At 36.8% G+C, this 21,819-nt stretch overlaps 4 protein-coding genes and 1 non-coding gene across 5 annotated transcripts; 1 reads left to right on the top strand and 4 right to left on the bottom strand.

Annotated features, from left to right (window-relative positions):
* Positions 1–2,315: 2,315 nt before the first annotated feature.
* On the bottom strand, positions 2,316–3,056 carry LOC112518467 (transcription factor UPBEAT1). Its single transcript, XM_025126169.1, has one exon. The coding sequence runs from the start codon at positions 2,923–2,925 to the stop codon at positions 2,431–2,433; it is 495 nt and encodes a 164-aa protein (XP_024981937.1). The 5' UTR covers positions 2,926–3,056; the 3' UTR covers positions 2,316–2,430.
* A 5,662-nt stretch (positions 3,057–8,718) lies between these two features.
* On the bottom strand, positions 8,719–12,346 carry LOC112518091 (pentatricopeptide repeat-containing protein At2g31400, chloroplastic). Its single transcript, XM_025125658.1, has 4 exons — positions 10,370–12,346; positions 9,512–9,728; positions 9,213–9,397; positions 8,719–9,136 (listed from the first exon to the last, which is right to left on the bottom strand). Exons 1-4 carry the CDS (start codon positions 12,307–12,309, stop codon positions 8,875–8,877), a joined length of 2,604 nt encoding a protein of 867 aa, XP_024981426.1. The 5' UTR covers positions 12,310–12,346; the 3' UTR covers positions 8,719–8,874.
* Positions 12,347–13,182: 836 nt separating this feature from the next.
* LOC112518092 (receptor-like protein kinase ANXUR2) lies at positions 13,183–15,608 on the top strand. Its single transcript, XM_025125659.1, has one exon. The coding sequence runs from the start codon at positions 13,198–13,200 to the stop codon at positions 15,517–15,519; it is 2,322 nt and encodes a 773-aa protein (XP_024981427.1). The 5' UTR covers positions 13,183–13,197; the 3' UTR covers positions 15,520–15,608.
* Positions 15,609–15,866: 258 nt separating this feature from the next.
* TRNAV-UAC lies at positions 15,867–15,939 on the bottom strand. Its single transcript has one exon. It is a non-coding gene; the product is annotated as a tRNA-Val (tRNA).
* Positions 15,940–16,308: 369 nt separating this feature from the next.
* On the bottom strand, positions 16,309–21,337 carry LOC112518677 (receptor-like serine/threonine-protein kinase ALE2). Its single transcript, XM_025126456.1, has 8 exons — positions 20,944–21,337; positions 20,066–20,521; positions 19,514–19,885; positions 18,567–18,779; positions 17,997–18,368; positions 17,605–17,848; positions 17,327–17,474; positions 16,309–17,022 (listed from the first exon to the last, which is right to left on the bottom strand). The coding sequence occupies exons 1-8, from the start codon at positions 20,984–20,986 to the stop codon at positions 16,636–16,638; spliced, it is 2,235 nt and encodes a 744-aa protein (XP_024982224.1). The 5' UTR covers positions 20,987–21,337; the 3' UTR covers positions 16,309–16,635.
* Positions 21,338–21,819: the final 482 nt, after the last annotated feature.

Genomic DNA, 21,819 nt, shown 5'->3' with positions numbered 1-21,819 from the left:
GAAATTGTTGTTTTTATTACTATGATTTGTAATTTATTGTTATTTCTATCCTTTTGACTTATAATTCTTTGTTGTTTTGGTCATTTTTACTTAAAAAATAAAAATTAGTTTAAGAACGAAAATAATAATAAATTGTAAACTATAAAAATAAAAATCACAATTTTCTAAAACTATAAAAACGAAAATCAAAATTATAAAAAAAAAAACGAAAATCGTAATTTACTCTTATTTAATTTTCATTTTTTGTCCTGGAAAAAGCCCTATGCGGCTCTGCAACTTCCGTGAATATAAGACGAGCACATCACACCCTTTAACTATGACTTTACTACAGAAATAGTCCTTGTGATTTAAATAACTCAAGTTAAATCCCTAAAGTTTTTAAGTAGATGACAGTAAAGGGTGAATCTTATCAAAAGGCAGGGTTTGTAGAGGTTGGGACGTATGGAAATTTGAATCCACTTAGAAGAGTTGAGCAGATGTTTCTGTGAAAATTAACTGATTTGTGCGTAGTGATGGGAGATATAAAAAAAGCATAAACGACACTAGAAAAAAAAAACTTGAAAATAATAAAGACGATGTTGCATAATTAAATGCTAGTTAGAGGTAAGCGACCAAAAATCTAACCCTGTACCTATCATCTACCTTACTAGCTCCCTTCCTCCCGTCTAGGGGCCTAAACCGACTACGCCCCTAGTTTACCAACATGATTGTGTGTCTTCAAGAACTCTTATCAGATGTCATATACTCGGCTTACCACTCATCCTTACTCCCTTGACCGCTACATTTTCTACCCTCCTCACCAGAGACATCCCCCATCTCCCGCAAACGTGGCCAACCCACCGTAATTTTCTGATCCCTCTCTAACCCGAACTGTGATGGATGCAAAGTGTCGACCGATAGACGTCGTTTGGAATCCTTACAAACATGAAAGTTGGTCCGCAGACAACTCCATCTATGCATCCTCATTTCTGCATCACATTATATAAAGTAAGAAGTATCAAGTCTACGTCGATAATTTTACCAAAAGATTACCAACAGCTTAAAATTTAAGTAAAATAATTAAAGACAAATTTTGAAACCACTATGGTGATCCCCCGATGATTAGTGAAGGATCGTTTGTGTATTATATTATATCTTGTTTTTCAATTCTTTTACTACGATTTTTTTCCATGATTAGTCGGTGATATTTTGATGAATGTGGCCTTCCGAAATCCCACACTGAATGTGGCATTCAGTAATCCATCATTGAAATGGTTGTCCGATATTCTTTGGTTCCATAAAGGTTCTTGGTGATTCATCGTTGAAAGAGACATTTGGTAATCCGTCAATGATGTCTTAACTTACCCACAAAGTTTTGAGCACAAACTTCGAGTGACCGCTTACCGAAGGAAGGTTAGTAACCTTGTCCATTAACGTTTTGAAGTCTCATGTCACTTAGATTTGCAACATTTTTCTTCATATATGCTGGAATTTTCATTCTCTTCTTTTGGAAAATAATCAAAATGGAGTTCCATGTTTGTACACACACACACATATATATATATATATATATAGAGAGAGAGAGAGAGAGAGGGGGGGTTCAAATGAAAAAAGTAACCAAATAAGATAACACGAAAACAGTCAAATCACGTACAAAATCACATGCATAAACGAACCCACCGGTGCCACCGGTGGCACGTGGCACCGTATTATTCCTCTATCGAAAAGTAAACGAAATTTAGTTTCATGAAAGGTGCAACTGTATCGATTTGTTGTATGCCACCGTATAGTATATATTTTTAAACTACAATAAGGACACAAGTTTTCCTTGGTAGAGTTGGTTGCAAAACTTTTCTTCCACCCTAAACCCAAGTTTGAATTTCGTTGGTGTCATTTTCTTAGTTTTAGCTTTTAACTTCAAATTTATTACGAATTTGAAAAAAACTTGCAATAAAACACTTGAACACAAGACCTTAGATATGAAAAGTAATGAACTAACCGACACACTAATTATGATGTTGCAAAAAATATCTCGATATTTGTTTCTTATAGTCAAACAATGTCATCGTTTGAAGAAAAAAAATCCGGGTTTGTCCATGATTAAATGTGATTTTATACTAACAATCTAAGCAAGGGGGTGAGTCACCGCAAAAATCGTGTGAATCACATGTGATTTTAGTGTAAAATCACATGTAATTTGACCGTTTTACTTTTTCTCTTATTCGGTTATTATTCTCGTATGAACTTGACTTTGACTATCTCTCTATCACAAGTCGCAACCTCCCAAAGAAAAGAGGAAAGAATAACAGAAGATAAAAACCACTAATTTAACATGAAACTAAACCAGTATGAATCTGTAATTAATTAACCATAGAAAATCATATAATGATCATATATCATGTTTATTATAATCTCATAAATCAATGGAATGAGCAATCGATATGATCGGTCTCATTCAGAATTGGACAATGCATCTACCACAGCCTGCATGATTCTTACTCTCATTTGTAAATTCGATATGTATTCAGCTGTCTCTCTAAACAGCCCATCCAGACCTATTGTAGACTCCCCTTTTGGGATCAGTTTCTTTAGGGTTCTAACCTTCCTCTCGATCGCCATCGTGGTAGCCCTTCTAGAACCTTCTTGACCGACCCTTCGCAGTCTTCTCCTCTTTATCATCTTTAGAGCATTATTTCTGGTGGGATTTCTTCTGGTTTTCATTATGGCTAAGTTTGAATGATGCTGTTGGCCTCTTCCTCCTCCAGATGCTTTGATGGCTTGAATGTTAGTGATCAACTTCTGGTTCAAACTCCCTAACCATGTTGATCTCTTGGCTTGAGCTTCCATCACTTTCTTCCATAAAAGATTTCTTGATGAACTGTTCATGTATTTGCCTTTGATCTCTAATAAATCACCAAGTGTTTGTGAGAGATCTTGATCACCCATGATTCCTTTCAAGAAACTTGGCCTTCAAACAGTTTGGTTTCTGTAGAAACTGGATAGAATTCTGAGCTTTGCTTTTCTTTTTCTTTATTTCACCAAATAATCAACTCAATTATGAACGGATTGAATACAGTGGTGCCATTTTATATGTGTTTTGTAAGGTGGGTAAACTAAGCATTTTGCGGATAATGTTATATTAAGAATGCTCAAGTGATACGTGTACCCGTATAGACCTAAGGTTGGGAATTTTTTAACGTTTTCTCTTTTTATATATAACACTATATTGGAACCTTTTCCCACAATTATTGCTGAGATTCAAAAATCAGTTTTCAATTACAATAATAAAATTAATTAATCATAATTATAACTATTTATACGTGTTACGAAATTTGAGTTTAATCATAATATTTGAATTCTTTTTTCGGATAACGTTTCATTATGAGAAAAAGAATTGGAAAGAAATGCCATCATATTCATCTATATTAAGCTAGGGTTTAGTTTTCATTAAGATTAGTCTTTTTTAGACAAAAAAAAAAAAATCTTAAAACCGGTGGTTGTTAAGTTTATAATTATAGTTATAAAATAAGCCACAAAGTATATAAAAATTTGTGGATGATTTAGGGTTGTTTTGGGAAGCATGTTCTGGAGTGGAGAATAATGCACATGGACCGAAATGATTCTTTTTTATTTTTATTAATTAAAGAAAGCAGGCAAAAAAGAAACTTGTGTTTTCAGAACACCCTGGATTATTCTTCTCCAAATTCATTGCACATATATATAATCTGAAAATGGATATATATATATATATATATGTATATATATTCATATGCCTAGCTAGCCAAATACAGCTCAATTCAGCATATGCAACACGGTGGTTAGCTCCATGTTCCCAAACATGAATATAATATATACATATATGTATATATACGTATACACTGTATGTCATGATGAATAGTGTCTAGGTTGAATGTTCTAACATGTTCAGTATATGTCTCGGAAGAAAAATGGTTAATAGCATGCCACCACGATTGCGATATAAGTGACATGCATGCATGTTATACACTACTTCCAAACATCATGCATGCATGCTATATACACACTACTCATCATGCATGCATCTGTCTTTACATCAAATATTAATTAGGCATGCATATATATATATATATATATATATATATATATATATATATGTTGAGTTGAACCGCTATATAGATCTATGGATCACGTAAAAACCGATTAGATTACTCTTTAAAAGAGTATATGAGAATCGAATGGAGGTTTTAACATAAAAATAAGTTCGTGTCTAGTCAATGTGGAAATATCAAGTTAAATGGTCCAAATTTAGTCATATGCTAATATTAATTTTACCTATCCTTCTTGTTCCTTGATAATTAAGTTTCTCACATATAATATATATTTATATATATATATATATATATATATATATATACAGAGAGAGAGAGAGAGATCTGAACTTATAATTTTTGAAGTAATATTATTGTTGTGTGATATATATATATATATATATATATATATATATATATAAAGTGCTCAAATAAGAATGATACTATTTTACGAGAATGTGAGAACACTTAAATAAACAACCATCATAGTTGATAACTAACTGGTGATGCATACATGATCGACACAGGTGACCTTAGCCACAACCTAGTTGTAGGCCAAGTTGCCAACACATTATTTCATCCCTATGTACAATATTATAGTATGTGATGGTTGCATGTTTAGGTGTTTTCGTGTCCTCCTAAAATGGTTATGTTTTCGTTTTAACCTCCATATATATATATATATATATATATATATATATATATATATATATATATATATATACAGGGCCGGCCCTGGCCACATGCAGCCCGTGCGGCCGCACAGGGCATCAAAGCCAAAAGGGGCATCGAGTTGTCATTTATTACTAGTTTTGGGTTTAATAATTTGAGAATTGGACAACTGAGTTTTAACTATAAAAATAGGTCGAAGGCCTTAGTCATGAATACTGAATGCACATTGTTGGAAAAAGTTGGAAAAGTTTTTGTTTGTATAAAGTTGTGTGTATGAATAAAGTTGTTTAGATGAATTAATCTGTCTGTATAATTTAGAAAAGTTTTGTTTGAGAGAGTTTTTGCAGATGTAAGGAGCATTTTTTTAGTTGGAAGGAAAATGTTTGGAAAAAAAACGTAGCTTTTTATGTAAACACCCCCTAGAAGCTTACTGGATAAGTCACTTTCTATATCATTAAACCACTACAAAACAATCATGCATAGTTGAACGAAATAGTTGTTAGTTCCATTAAACTTATTAAGTTGCTAACATATAGACCCTTAGTCTTTAGTCTTTAAACCTGTAACTTTTGAGTTTTACTCTTTGCTTACTACGATAGTAATTTGGATGTAATTTACTATTTTATGTAAAAACTAATTATAGTTTTCTTTGTCTTTTAAGTCCCATATATTGAAATAAAATTTCTATTTTGCTAATTTCAATTTAGAAAAAGGAAAACTGAAAAAGAAGGAAGCACGACCTTAATCTAAGATTTATCCTTTTATCTTTTTATATTACGTATTCGGGGTTTTGGTTTTTATGTCACTCCATTGTATTTTTTTTAAATAATCAATAAAAATCAACATGGGGATGATATACTTAGCTTGAATAGGTTTTAAACTCTTTAAAAAATCGCATGTTTCATTGTTTAAAAAATAGGTTTAGGGGCATTTTTTATTACTTTCGCACGGGGCATCAAAAATCTTAGGACCGGTCCTGTATATATATATATATATATAGAGAGAGAGAGAGAGAGAGAGAGAGAGGGGGGGAGATTAAGGGAAAACCTCCAAAAAAAATGAAAATATTAAGAAACACACTGGTAGTCATTCATCTGTGATATATGTACATATGCATAAAAGTAATTGAAATTGTTTCTTGGTTTCTATGCATGTGTATGCACTTGTGCATACGGGACAAATTGCTTACAAATTACTTGTAGACACATGTACATACCGTCCAAATGAATAGTTACCGAGATATTCCTCAATTTTTTATTTCTTATGGTTTCCCTTTAAACCGGACCACATATATGTATGTATTGTAGGTCATTCATTATCATTTGAAAACCACCAAATTAACATGTATATGATGCATCATGGATTAGATCAGTGTTGATTACTAAGCAAGCAATAATGATTAATTAAGTTGCTTGAATCGTACTCAATGGTACGTTCCATTGGATCATATATGATGAATGAAGCAAACAACATATACATGGCGTTCCCTGCAAGATCGAACATGGGTGCATGTAGGCTTGAGCTGTCAAAGTGATTTCTGTGTACCATGGGACCCCAACATATATATATATATATACACCTTAAATTGTGACCATTGAATGTTAATTAAACATAATCATTATGTTAAACTTGATAGATACTAATTGATCCTAAACCTTATTTATTAATTGATAAGAATTTATTAAATAATATTTAAACATGCATGTTAATTAGTTGTTAATTACTCACCTTTCCCAAAAATATATATATCCTAATGGCGTTTGGGTTCAATTAGTACCACATGAGCATTTCATCCATGTATGGATATGAGTTCACTTATGAACAATGTGATTATGTTTATTAATATTTGAGCAATTTTCACATATCTTCACAAAAGTTCGCTTGGTTATTCCATTTTTTTTATATTAACAGACAATGAACATTGTGTACTTACGAAAATATGTTAATCGGTGGTTTAGATGTGAGGTTGAGGAGTTGTTTGTAGGTTGAGAGTGAAAGAGACAATATCGGGGAAGATGGGTTAAGCTTATAGGGCCAGTCGTAGGGTATGGTATGGGTTATGGAGGATGGGTTCATTCGTTTCCATCTACTTGTTATATATATATATATATATATATATATATATATATATATATATATATATATATGAACCAGAATATTATTAATTAATTGGAAAATACTAATTTATATTAAATTAATTTTACCAAATAGAATGTGCAAAACGTTATCAGATGGGGTATGGCCATTGGCCAAGCCCCCTTTGGTTGCCATGTATTCCTTGTTTTTTTTCTTATGAAAATGAGCTTTCAAGCTTCATTTTTTAATTAGTAACTTTAAATGTATTCTAATTATTATTTGTTAATAGTAAATTACAGTTTTGGTTCATTTGTTTTTTTTCCCTTTGTTTATTGGGTCTTAATCCATTTTATTGGATTTTATTAAGTTTTATTGGGCCTAATGGGCTTTATTCGGTTTTATTAGATCTTATCCCATTTTATTAGGCTTTAATTCACTTACCGGACTTTATTGACTTTATCGGGTCTTAATGAGCTTTATTTAGTTTTATTGGACTTTATTCGGTTTAATGGACTTTAATGACTTTATTCGGTTTTATTGGGCCAAATGGGCTTTATTCGGTTTTATTAATTAATTTTTGTAATATTTTAATAAATAATAAATAATTGAAAATTTTTAATAATCAATAATTAAAAATTAATAAGTAATTAAAATTGTAATTATTAATTAAACTTGTACTTATTAATTAAAAAAATGGCCAAAAAATAAGCAAAGGATTGTCCATAAACTGACTCCCTCGATGATCCCTCACAGATCAGCGACGGATTGAGTTTCTAGACCCAGGGTGTGTAATTGGTTTTGCATCAAGTCCACGATAAACATATAGGCATCCGAACCTCATATGTTACCACGTTTGCCTTTCGATTTGATTTACGGTTGCCTTTCGATATGTAGCACAAGATTTCTGGAATGAAATTTGTAGTAAACTGTTGATGTTTTAGCATGAATAAGAGGAATATATTCAATAAAATTGTTAGAAACGAGAGAAATGGCAAAAACAAATAATTGGGCACAGACAAGTTGGACGGCATTTTAGTCATGGGACCAATACAAAATGCAAACGACAACTTTCTTTTTGTTTTTGTAATAGATAATGTTTTAAGAACAGAATCTGTAATATACATATAATATATACATATATATATATATATATATTATCATTTTAGGGTTGGGTTTTCGTGAGATAAGACTGTTTTCGTGAGACACGTGAAACGCAATTTTTACACTTAAAATTTCACAACAAAATATTGTAAAGGTAAAAAAATGCAAACTTACATAGCAAAAACACTGTGAAGGTACAGTGTTTACCTGTGAAGTTTCAAGTGTAAAAAGTGTGTCTCAGGAAAACAAGTTTGTCTTACATGATCCCAAGTCTATGATTTTATGTTATAACAAAGTGGAAATAGACATGCCTTGTGTTTAAACACTTGCTACATATACTTTACATATTCCAAAATGGATTTAATTAATTACGATATATAACAGAAATTAATTAGGAGTTATGAAGGTTTTTGGCCAAGAAGATGGAGACGTTGGCTGCAAATAATACCTAATTCGCTAGTTTTGTTGTGATTAATGTTGCCTTACCAGATCATTTACCTCAATAGATTAACATGTAAATGACCAAAAATCTTCAACGGTAAAAACCGAGAGTCTTACTCTCGATAAATAAAGATGACAACTCTTACCTTGTTAGCATTTACTACGTAAATTGTTATATACCATGTCATTTTGATGAACTAAAATCTTACCCAATAAGGTAAGTAATAACTGATAGTGAAAAAAGCATTTAGGTAAACATCCCCTTAGCCACAAAGTTGTCACGTACAAAAATCTGTCGTCCCATGTTTGATCTGGTCCGACATGGTATCAGACCGGAACAACACTGAATAAAACAAAAATGCATTTCTAGAAGATGGGTCACTGACAATCAAAGCATATTTACTGTTTTAAGTTAAATTTACATGGATAAAAGGTTGGTTGATTTTACCAACTTTCAACTGTCCCATTCCACTTTCCTATCTAACACAAACAAAACTACCATCTGAAAGGTGAAAAGGGCCAGAAATACAAACAAAAACTACAAAGAAACTGGTTGCAGATGATGATTCAACCTTGGGGTTTCAGGGTAAACTCTATCATCTTGTAGAATGAGCAAATTTGGGATGCTGGTTGATTCTCTCATCCAAGCAGCCACCATATGACCAGGTGATATGAACCGACCGATGTTTGATGTCGCAACCCTAAATGGCGATCCCATGCCGCTGAGAAGCGCTTCGATGGCTCTCTTAAGCGCACAATCACCGACTACTTTGCTGTGTTTACCCCATCCTGTTAAAATACTGAATCAACAATGGAAATGTGTCAAAATCTTGAAGATATCGGAAATATTCAAGATGATGTAAACCCTAAACACACCTCAATAAACTTGGCAACTCGTGACCTTCATAAACAATTGAACATATATTTAGCAACCAGGCATGAACCATGGCTCGGGCCGCACCAGAAGACATCAGATGTAAATCTAAACAAGAATCAGACCATGTGTTCTCCCATACTTGTCTGCGTTTCCCTTCAAGAACGACCAACTGGGCTCCTCGTTTCTGAAATTGTGTATACTTAACAGGTGAAATTTGCAAACTTCTATTTTGGTGGTTAATGGTTTTATGAAAATGTGCATTTTTTGCGTCTAAAATGTGCTCTAATATCATTGTTACCTGTCCAAAATGCCACAGCATGTCGGTCAAAGCGTTATAGAAGGCGGATGCAGTTGAAGAGTCCATCCGTTTGACTTCATCGAAAAGGGTGAGAGCATGGACCCATACATTTTCTCGATAGCCCATCAGAAGGCCATGTGCCACTCCGTAGACTTGATTGTCGAATAAACGTAGTTCTTCCAACAGCAAAGAAGCTTCTTCAAACGAACTGCAACGGCTGCAAACATATACCCAATTCAACTGACTTTTAACGGTTTTACACATCACCAGAAATATTATATTCCAACAGTAACATAATCATAACTAGTTCCTGATATTTTGTTTCTCATCTTCATTGATGTCTAAGCCCAAATTAGTCTAAACCAATAACCAAGCTTCCAAAAGGGGATTTGTATGTATGTACACACATATATATACATCCATGTGTGTGTACATGTATGCATACATGCATCTACCCTGGAAAGTTCAAATGAGAACCACAAATATTTTTAGAACTTGAGAACCAACTATTTCATGTATTATTCATCATGAATAACCCTAAATAATCATGAATATCATATCATTCATCATGAATATGTATTTTATTAGAATAATTTTCATCATGGATATCTATTAAGACATTTATCAATGAATAAAGCATGAACATTTACGGTTCTTATTTGAACCTGCCTCTACGTGTACATACTTCAACTTTTATGTTAGTTTTTGCACTTGACATGGGACTCTCAACGTTCCATTGAAACATATTGTAATCAGTTTATGATTTTTCTTTGGAAATAACGAAAAAAATCATGTTCCTTTTTCTTGTAGGCATATTATTAGTGAGTGCATTACTGAATTACATGGGTAAGTGCAAACCTGCAAGCGTTCAGAATAGCCGAAAACGTCACCACGTTTGGTTTAATTTCCAGCTCATGCATCTTGCGGAAAACTCCCAACACGCAGATAATCTCCTTTCTACCCTTACTCGCCTTTTCTACAACACTCAACTTTCCAGCAGCTAACTGCTCGAAAACCTTGATGATCCTATCTTCATCTCTGTTATCAAGCTTCTTGTCAGCATCTCCTTCGGGAATCATGGAAGGTAAACACTTGATCTCTTGTTCATTTTCAATCGAAAATCCCGTATCTGTCGACTGACCAAAAGCATTAATGATGGAATTGTAGGTGACAACATTTGGTTGAATCCCTTTTTTAGTCATCTCATCAAGTAATAAAGCAGAAGATTCCACAAACCCCTTTTTACACAAGGAATCAATAATTTCACTATAGAAAACAACGTCCGCCTTCAAACCTTCGTGCTTAAATTCCTTGTACATCTCGGTAGCTTCTTGATACAAACCACCTTTCAGATAAACACTAATTAGTGTCGAGTAAGTTAATAGATTAGCGGGAACCTTCTCCGTTTTCATCCTTTTGAACAACTCTTTAACCTTATCGTATCTCCCTTGCTTCCCGAACCCATCAAGAAGTGCATTATAAGTGACAACATCTTTTCTAAAGCCAGTACTTTCCATCTCCTTGACCACATTTAGAGCCTCCTCAAATCTACCTAAACTAGCATAAATAGCAAGCAGATTGTTATACGACACCCTATCAAGACGAATGCCAGCATATTTCATCTCGCTGACTAAACTTAACGCCTGATCCAACCTCCCGGATCTTGCACACCCGCGAATCACGGTACTATAAGTCACCTCATTAGGCATTATGTTCTTCGTTGGCATTTCTGCCATTATTTGAAAAGCAGAATCCATATGTCCACCACTAGAAGCAACATCCAAAAGCGTATTATAAGTATATATATCTGGATCAATCCCTCTATAACTCATCTCATTAAACAAATTCATCGCAGTCTCCCATAAACCCCCACCACTACAAACGGCAAGAAGCGAATTGTAAGTAATTCGATCGGGTTGAAAGCCGTTGCTCAACATATCATCGAAAATTTCAGAAGCCCTTTTGAAATCAGCACCCCCTTTACCACAAGCATCAATTAATGCATTATAAGTAACAAGATTTGGCTTCAACCCAGAAAGTTTCATGGTCTCAAAGACTCTAGAGGCATCATCAGATAATCCACTCTTGGCATAAGCACTAATTAAAGCAGAATAAGCATAAACTGTGTTTCCATAGCCATCAGTAACAGCTGTTTCGAAAACTTTCTTGGCTAAATCGACTTTCCCTAATCTACCAAGAACACTAATCACAGAACTAGCTAATTTACCTTGTTCTGTTCGTCTTCTTTCGCGACTAACTGCGAATTCAAAGCATTGGATCGCCATCGACCATTCATTTCTATTGCCCAATTCTCTGAACAAGAAGTTGTAATCATCAGACCCACATAGCTTGGGTTGAAAACCGAGTAAAACACTGTCAACCAATCGATCATCGCCGCTACATCGGATAAGTTGGTGGAGAGCATCTTCGGCTAAAACCGAATGCCTACTGGAGGCAGCGGCTTTCGGACGGCCAAAATGCATCTTGGAAACAAACCGGGTTGACCTCCGACCCGAGAAATCGGCAGCAAGTTCTGACTTTGAGGCGGAAAGAGGGGCGAAATTAGGGTTCCGATGGTGGAGAGATGAGGAGGCAGCGGGTGCGGCGGTGGTGGGAACTGGGGGTTTGTTTGCGGTGGGGTTTCTTGGTGTGGGAGGATGAAGAGAGACCTTGGGAGATGGGTGGTGGGGATTATGACCATTGTGGGTTCGACGGTGGTGGTTCTGGATACCTTGGATATGGTGGTTCTGATATGGTTTGGAGGTGGTTAAGGTTGGTGGTGGTGTGGAAGAGGCCATCACCAAGATAAGGAAGGAGGTGAGTAGGGTTTGAGGGATTGTGGATAAAAAGAGAAAGAGAAAGAGAAAGAGAAAGAGTAAGAGTTGAGCTGCAATAGTCTTACATTGGAATATCCACCCACACAATCAGCTGACTCAAAAAGTGCTGCTATTCAGCTCCCTCCATTACTCCTCAAAATCCTTATTTTCATGTAAATCATACATTTTTAATTATTGTCTTTTTTTATTTTATTTTTTTATCCATTTATCTGGTGTTGTTAACACCAATTAAATGGATAAAAAAGACATAATTTTATCTGTTAAATGGATTAAAAAAGACATAATTTTATCCGTTGTAGCTAACACTATGGTTATACATTTAAGTTACAATTTAGGAGAAAGCAATATTGGATTTTGGTTTGACTTTTAATAATTTATCTATTTTCTTGGTTTATATATTCATACTTTTATTCAATAATAAAATAAAATAAAAGAATTAATAAATAAATAAATGATTAGCAATGGGTGCGATTTTCACTCTAATTCATTCTCTGATCCTAACAACCAAAACACAAAGATTTGGCATCCATGGCCGACAAGATACGGTTCTTTTTGCTAATCAAACATCTTCCATTGATTTAAAAATCTTTTCTTGGTTTCTTTATCATGAAATCTAGTTTCATTTGCCGGATTATTCATCTATATCTTCTTTCCGATTTCCTCGCCTTCCTTCCGCCGTCCTCCGCCGTCCCACCTCCATTAGCTTTAAACTGCGGGTCAAAAGACGCCGCCAACGATGCTGATGATCGAAGATGGGAATCAGATAACAAATACCTTGTCGCCGCCCATAAATCCGTTTCCTCAACCGCCCTAACCCACGAACCGTCGCTAACTTCCGATGTACCGTACATGACCGCCAGAATCTTTAACGGCGAAACCTCTTATAAATTTGACGTCAACTCCACCAGCCGCTATATCATTCGACTCCATTTCTACCCATCAAATTACCCAGATTACAACGTCTCGGATTCGTATTCCGTCGTATCTACAGGTGCCATCACGCTATTGAACAACTTTAGTGCTTTCATAACCGCTGAAGCTCTTTCACAAGCCTATCTCATCAAAGAATACTCGCTGGCGGCTTTTGATTCCGATTCCATCACCCTTACCTTCAAGCCGGCTGGTAAATCGTTTGCGTTCGTTAATGGAATTGAGTTGATAACGGAACCGGAATTGTTCGATGATCAAGCGGCGTTGGTTGGGGTGGCGGAGGACGCCGGAACCATCGATGGGGTATCATCAAACATGCAGAATATGTTCAGACTGAATGTCGGTGGGCAGTTTATTCCTCCGACGAATGATTCCGGTGGGTTGATGAGAAGTTGGTACGATGATACACCTTATATGTTTGGTGCCGGTACGATCACCCACATCGGAAATGTTACAATTGAGTATAATGATTTGCCGGAGGCCACAGCTCCGGCGGACGTTTACCGGACGGCGAGAACTCAAGGACCCGATCCTAATGTCAATAAGCAAAGCAACGTGACGTGGGTTTTTCAGGTTGATGCTAATTTCACTTATCTTGTGAGGTTTCATTTTTGTGAATGTCAACTTGAGAAAGCTAACCAGAGGGTGTTTGAGATCATGTTGAACAATCAAACCGCATTCGCCACCGCCGACGTGATTGCTTGGACCGGCGGCAAAGGGATACCGACGAGAAAAGATTATGCGGTTTTTTCAGGCGACAAACCTGGAGATGAAGAATTGTGGGTGACTCTGCATACCAATATTGATTTGAAGCCTGAATTCTATGATGTCCTTCTTAATGGATTAGAGATTTTTAAGCTCAGTGATTCGCAATCGAACCTCGCCGGACTGAATCCGGTCCCGTCGAAATTGATGCAGAAACAGTTGATTGCTAATCGGGCTCCCGATAACAGTTCGATCACGAATGCCGTCGTTGGTGGTGCGGTCGGTGGAGCCGCCACGATCGGGGTTGCAGCGTTGGTTCTGTTCATGATTCGTAAAAGAAGAAGAGTCCCAGGACCCGACTCCGGTGCAACTAGTTGGTTACCGGTCTACGGTGCTTCTTCCACCAGCAAATCAACGATATCCGGGAGGAGTCATGGTGGTAGTAATCTGTCATCGGATGCCGTCTGCAATTGCCGGTATTTCTCGTTGTTGGAGATAAAAAATGCGACGAATAGCTTCGACGAGTCTAACGTGATCGGAGTTGGAGGTTTTGGGAAGGTCTATAAAGGCGTGGTCGATGGTAATACAAAGGTAGCAATCAAGAGATCGAACCCGTCTTCCGAGCAAGGAGTTAACGAGTTCGTGACGGAGATCGAGATGTTATCGAAGTTGAGACATCGGCATTTGGTATCGCTCATCGGGTTCTGCGAAGAAGGTAATGAAATGGTGTTGGTTTATGATTATATGGGAAAAGGAACACTTCGTGAACATCTTTATAAAGGGAACAAGATTACACTTTCATGGAGGCAAAGATTAGATATCTTGATCGGAGCTTCGAAAGGACTTCACTACCTTCACACCGGAGCGAAATACACGATCATCCATCGAGACGTTAAGACCACCAACATTCTTTGCGACGATAATTGGGTCGCTAAGGTTTCTGATTTCGGGCTATCTAAAACGGGTCCAAACATGAACCAAAACCATGTCAGCACCGTGGTGAAGGGTAGTTTTGGGTATCTGGATCCGGAATATTTCCGGCGGCAACAGTTGACGGAGAAGTCGGATGTTTATTCATTTGGGGTTGTACTGTTTGAGGTGTTGTGTGCTCGGCCTGCTTTGAATCCGAATCTTCCGAAGGAACAAGTGAGTTTAGCGGATTACGCATTGCAATGTGGGAGGAAGGGGACATTGGAGGAGATGGTGGATCCGCATTTAAAAGGGCAGATTACACCCGAGGAGATGAAGAAGTTTACGGATTGTGCGTTACGGTGTTTGTCGGACCACGGGTTGGACCGACCATCAATGGGGGATATATTGTGGACTTTGGAATATGTGCTTCGGATGGGAGCGAATGGGGAAGAGGGAACCAGAAATCATACGAAATTGGAGTCATTGGGAGGTGGGATGGGGGAAGTGCCGATTGATCGGAATGATATGATCGCGATGCATCTCAACACTCTAAATCTCGACGTCGAGGATGAGGACGATGCTAATGGCATCTTCTCGCAGATTGTTGATCCAAAGGGACGATGACAGAAAGTAAAATAGAGGCTACGATTCTTGATTCCCTTGGCCTCAATTTGCCATGGAAAACCTATAGAAAGGAGGGGAATGGATTCATCGTTCATGCAAGCCATGGATTCCGTGTTCTAAAAGGCTCATCGGGCAACGATGGTCGTGGTTCATAAATGTCATATCATTGTTAGGCCTATAGCATGTTATCGTCTAATGCTCGGTTTTTGTAACATGATATATCATTTTTATTACAATTTTAGTGTTTTACTTCTTAGTTTTTAATATATTCGAATTTAAATGGTTTGGTTTAAGTAATAATATAAAAAATATTCCTATTTTCTTTGCACATGAAAAAAGGTTTAATTTGTTGCTGCCCAGGATCGAACTGGAGACCTTCAGTGTGTAAGACTGACGTGATAACCACTACACCACAGCAACATCAGGTGACCTGTTAAATGTAATTTCTCTTTTATTATAAAATGGAATTCCATGAAAATGTCAGCAGACTGTCCTAACTTCCGATTCCCGTTACAGTTTTCAATTAGTTAAATAACAGCTGTATATATTTTTTTTTTATTAACCTGAATATCCAACCCGCTATGCGAGTCGATTAATCCTAGGGCAACCACCTGCTTCGCAGATAGTCCGGAGTCACCGCATTTGAACCTCCGTGCCACAAGAGTATTTTTATTTCTCCTTAGATTTGAACCTGGTATTTTTGACCTTTGGAGCCAAGCTCAAACCAATCAGGCACCACCCTTGTGGTTAAAACGCTGTATTCTTAATAACATATATGTCAGGTAGAACTGAAAAGAAATAAGATTTTGGTTTTTTTTCATGATCATTGACAATTGATATGATTGTTAAAAATACAGAAAGGAGAAAAATAATTCTTGGAACGAGGAAACGCCTTAAACAATAGTAGCTACTGTACAATGCTTTCGGAGAATACTAAAACTCGCGGACGCTTTCTTCTTTTCTGTTTTTCTGTAACAGATCTGGAGGCTTCATCTTTCGCCAGGAAGCCCGTAAAAGCTTCACCATTTGCCACTGCCTCAAGCTGGCTGCAAATTGACCAATTTCCAGTTGCAAAAATCTTTTCAGGAAAAGATGAAGAAGAAAGTAGGCAAGCAATCATCTTCCTTCATGAAGATCTTCTGAAAACAGAGCTGTACGCGATATATTATCATGATCAAAGGCACTTAGACCAGAATAAGGACCCGATGAGAAAATAGAAGATGTCCCATCTGATTCAAAAGTGGTCGATGATTGCTTCTGGCTGGGTCGGGCATTTGTAGCTGCTGCTGCTGTTGCTGTCGAGTCTTGATACTCTGTTACACGCTGCACCATTTTCAACGACTGTACAACTTCCCCCATCGTTGGCCGTTGACTTGCTTCAGGTGATACACAAGCTGCTGCAATTGTACAAACTCGTGCCAAATCTTCAATCGGGTATTTCCCCCCAAGCTTTGGATCCGCAAGTTCTTCCAAACGGTCCTTATCTCTTAGGATTGGCCTTGCCTGTTTAACCAACATTTGTATTTCAGTTAGCAGCTTAATGAGCTTAAGGGGACTCACAGTTTATTCATGATATAGAAAGTGGCTTATCCAGTAAGCTTCTAGGGAGGGCTTTATACATAAAGCAAGTTTTTTTCAATCTTGTCCCTCGCAATTAAAGAAAACACGCTTATTTTATCTATGAAAAAACCCTCCAAAACAAAAACCTTTCTAATCTATAAAACAAATTAATCCACACACACAGCTTTATCCATATAGGACCTAATAGAAACCAACCAAACAACCCGTAAGATGATATATGACTCACCCAAGACACAAGGTTCTCCTGTCCTGATGGTTGGCTCATATCGACAGGCTTCCTTCCAGTCAATAATTCAAGCAGGACCACCCCATAGCTGTAGACATCACTCTTCACCAACAGATGCCCAGTCATGGCATATTCAGGAGCCACATATCTGTAGACGAGTTTGTGAACAAATTACATGTTAAAAGGTTATTACTTTATTATATAACCAAAAAGTGTCATATCATCTTAGTGCTACGTAATTGGTTTAGTTCTGAAAAGAAGTAAATGAAGGTACTAACCCAAATGTACCCATAACACGAGTCGACAAATAAGTTGCTCTGCCTTCTGGGGCCTGTTTAGCTAGACCAAAGTCTGCAACTTTAGCATTGAAGTTGTTCTCGAGTAAGATATTAGAGGCCTTAAAATCTCTGTGAATCACGCAAGGCTGTGAATCCTCATGAAGATATGCCAGTCCTCTTGCAGCATCAAGGGCTATCTTCATTCTGGTATCCCAATCCAAAGGACAGTTAACCCCTAGTGGGCCTGTAAAAAGACAAGACTACCCATTAACACAAAGTATTATGGGGGAGAAATTTTACTGTCAAGTTTTTGAATGATGCCCGGATCCCAGCTGCGGTTCAAGATTTTATTATAAAATGATGTGTGTAGTTAAGAAATAAGAATGACTTACCATGGAGCCAAGCCTCTAAACTTCCATTTGGAACAAGTTCGTAACAAAGGAGGTTTTCTGAATTGTCACGGTTGCTATAGTAACCAACAAGTTTCACAAGGTTACGATGATGCAACCTACTAAGCATCTCAACTTCTACCAAAAATTCCTTATCACCTTGTTGGCCTCCACTAGAAAGCCTCTTTATTGCCACTTCTGTACCATCGTGTAAGACACCTTTGAAAACTCTTCCAAACCCACCCTCACCAAGTATACTAGAATGTTGAAAGTTATTTGTTGCTTCTTTTAGTTCTTCATATGCAAGAAATCGCGTACTAGTAGGATGCGGAAATGATCCTCCAGATGGAAGAGCTTCCACAGTCCTTGGCTTAGCTGTTTGCAAGAAGATGAGAAGGTAAAGTGGGTAAGAAACTGAAAAAACAAAAACATGGACGGCTTTAAAGAAGCCAAATATATAACCCATTCAGCTCATGGGTGTGTCAGTTGGTTTTCCGTTTCAAAAGAAAATACAAGTAGAGATGAGAGATTAGTACAATGAAGATGAGATACGTAATTAGCATAAACTCATACCAGTTTCTTTTGGTGATGCTTCTGGCTTATGGCGGCGAGAAGCACATGAACAAATTATAAGCACGCAAATTACAGCGACAGAAAGGATACCAACACCAATGCCGACAACAAGAATCAAGCTGAGGTGTTTTCCACGACCAGATGTATTCACTGATGTTGGAGATGAAGACGTGGAAGGAGGTGCTTTGGTGGGTGATGTAGCAATTCGAGGTGCTGCACATATATTGTAACCATGAGAGTTTTAAAATGCAAAATTATGAGGGAAAAACAGAAGAAAAAAACATGCCAATAGCTTTATAGTAGCATTGTAGAGGAAAAAGGAAGGTATCAAGACCTTTAGACCTTATTTCTACATCAGATGTAAACCTCCCACAAAGATTTATTCCAAAAATCAAAACTTAATAAGAGAAGTCAAATATTCAATATGATCCCACAAGATCTAGTTTGTTACTTACAAGTTACACCTCCACCTCTCATTGATTCTTTATGATTTCCTAACAAGATATCATTGTGCCAAGCATGCAGATTATTTTGAAACTAGACCAAGGGTTGTTTGTTAGCAACTTAATTAGCTTAATGGGACTCACAGCTTACTCGGTCAGCCATACAAGACTGTTTAGTAGTGGCTTAATGATATACAAAGTGGCTTATTCGATAAGCTTTTAGGGGAGCTTTATGCAGAAAGACAAGTTTTTCTCCGAACCTTCCCCTCCATTAAAAAAACGCTCCTTCCATCGATGAAAAAAAACCTCCCAAACAAAATATCTTCCAATATATACAGACAGATTAATCCAGACAGCTAGCTTTATCCCTACAGGATAATTAATGGAAAACCAACCAAGCACCCACACAAACAAGTGCACAACGAAATAGAAGTTCATGCCAATTTAAACATGCACAAGTACAAAAAAACACTTCATGTTCAAAGTAGTGAAACGAAAAATTACCATGAGCTGGAGCAACAGGCTTGAACCAGGTTAAGTTGAGAAGCTCATAGCCACCCACGAGCCTGGGGTCTAGACGAACCTTGTGCGTAGAAAGTGAAGAGTTTATTCTAGATGCTTCCCTGGAAGGAAAACTGACTCCTGTATGTGGAGTTATGTCCATTGAAATGTTAAGCCTAGATAAACTGAGCAAATAAAAGTTGATTAGCTCAATCTGAGCAACCCTCAGACCAAGTTGAGTGGCAAACTGTTGTAGGAATAGATTCCAGTTTGGGTTAGAGGAGACGTTCAAAAGGAGAATGTCAAGCTTTATTGGGTAAACACAGTGGCAGCCCTCACTGTCTCGTTTCAGAACTGTTTCAGGTCCACAACAATCTGCCAAAGATAAGCAGAAACAAATGTTAGCAGAAGAAACATATCACACAAACATATACACCAGAAACTTATTAAAAGAAAATGAAAACATGGAATTTTCCCCTATGCTTTCGCAGTGCCAAAGAACAGTATATGTATTGATTCTTTTCGAAAGCATAAACAAATAAATAAAAGCCTTACTGGAGGCGTGAGGAGACAACGGTGGCTGGGCTAAACCAGTAGGCAATGTTCCGGCACCAGATTGACTAGGAGCAATATCTGCTAACCGTGGAGGCGTGAGCCCAGTAGCAGGAGGCACAGTTTCACTCTTCCGCATTGAAGGTCTTGACAAATGTGAGCTTGAAGGAGGGTGGGTAGAAGTTATCAATGGTCCATAGTCAGGTGGTTGAGCTGGTGCTAGCACAAGTTTCGGTGCAGCAAGGGGTGAAAGGCGTCTCCTATGTTGTTTCTGGAACAATGGAAGGCGAACTGGCAAGGGTAGATCAGGAATTTCAAGTGAAGCAAATGGTGCAGTAGGTGGAGATAAAATTTGTTCCTCAATTTGATTATCAGTGAAATCAGCATCAGTTGCGCATATGATAATGCATAGAATAAGCAAATGTTTCAGCAAAGACCAATGGATGTTATTTACTGATCCTGAAATTATGAATAAGGAAACAGAATCAAACCTCCATGAGTGAAATGATCAATAACAATGAGATTGAGCACACTTTATATCATAAGATGCAGATTACATGCTTAGAAAACTTGATTTCCATTAAACGGCAGTCACATTTCATTCAATAAGATTTCATCTCACCTCCATGTAGACCAAGAACCAGTCAACCAGGTATAGGGTTTTAAACCACGAAGTTCAAGTGTTGAAACTAAGAACAGTTGGAGACCAATACCCTAACTTAATCAACTGGAAAATTAAGAAATAACAACTAAACCGATAGAACATCAAGTGAGGATTGCACATTACAGATAAAAACCTAATCTCTAAAAAAGCGCAAGTGAATTAGAAAACAGAAGGAATTAACAAGAAATTAAAAGAATTTCAAGAAATAAAATCGCACCAGTGTAGTTAGAAAGAGCAAGCGACTTTATGAGTTGAGACATCAGCGGCACCGACGGACATGAAGGGTTCAGATCTACAAGATTCCGTGAAAGGAGCAGCTAGATCACTTGCTATGAACACAAACAATGCTCATAATCCATTGAATTAGCCGAAATAGCAACTGAATCGGAGCTTGAAAATCGGGAGTTCTCAGATTTGCAGCTCCGACAAGTCAATTAATTGTTGACAAGAGAAGCAAACACATGTAATTTTAACAAAAATATATAAAAATATTCAGAATTTGTGAAATCTTTTTGGCATATAAGACGGAGATGTCGTTGGCTTCACTCAGCCATCAATACTGAGAAGAAGCTTTCGAATTACTACAAAACAAATAAAATTGTTTGAGGTGTGTTTTGGGCATATGTTTTTGTTTCGGTCTAACGTGCGCCATTAACGGAAAAGGATACACTATATAACGGTTTAAACCCATCACCGTCAATCTCGTCACCGTCCAAGTGTAAAGTGATATCACCATTCACAACGGCAGTTGAACTTGGATAACGCTCCGATGTGATCCTCATCCCACTAGTCAAGAAAATCTTTTTAACTTTCCTCATTTATCAAAACAATCGTTAGATGATAAGTTTGCGTATATTTTATGATAAAATCAACCGTCTTATTTTATACACCATCTTTTTCAAGTGTGATTTCTATATTATATATGGTCGTGCTTAAGAGCATAAGAAATAAGTACAAGATAATTCTCTCTCTCTCTCTCTATATATATATATATATATGACTAAAACCACCGTTTTGTTTTATATTGACTCGTTTAATTTCATTATATTATATTCTCGCTTAATTATATATACCCCATGTTCTTTTTTATGTT

The sequence above is a fragment of the Cynara cardunculus genome (assembly GCF_001531365.2).
Source record: "Cynara cardunculus var. scolymus isolate 2C chromosome LG 9, CcrdV1, whole genome shotgun sequence".
NCBI classification, from domain to species: Eukaryota; Viridiplantae; Streptophyta; class Magnoliopsida; order Asterales; family Asteraceae; genus Cynara; species Cynara cardunculus.
This window is presented reverse-complemented; position numbering and strand designations above follow the sequence as displayed.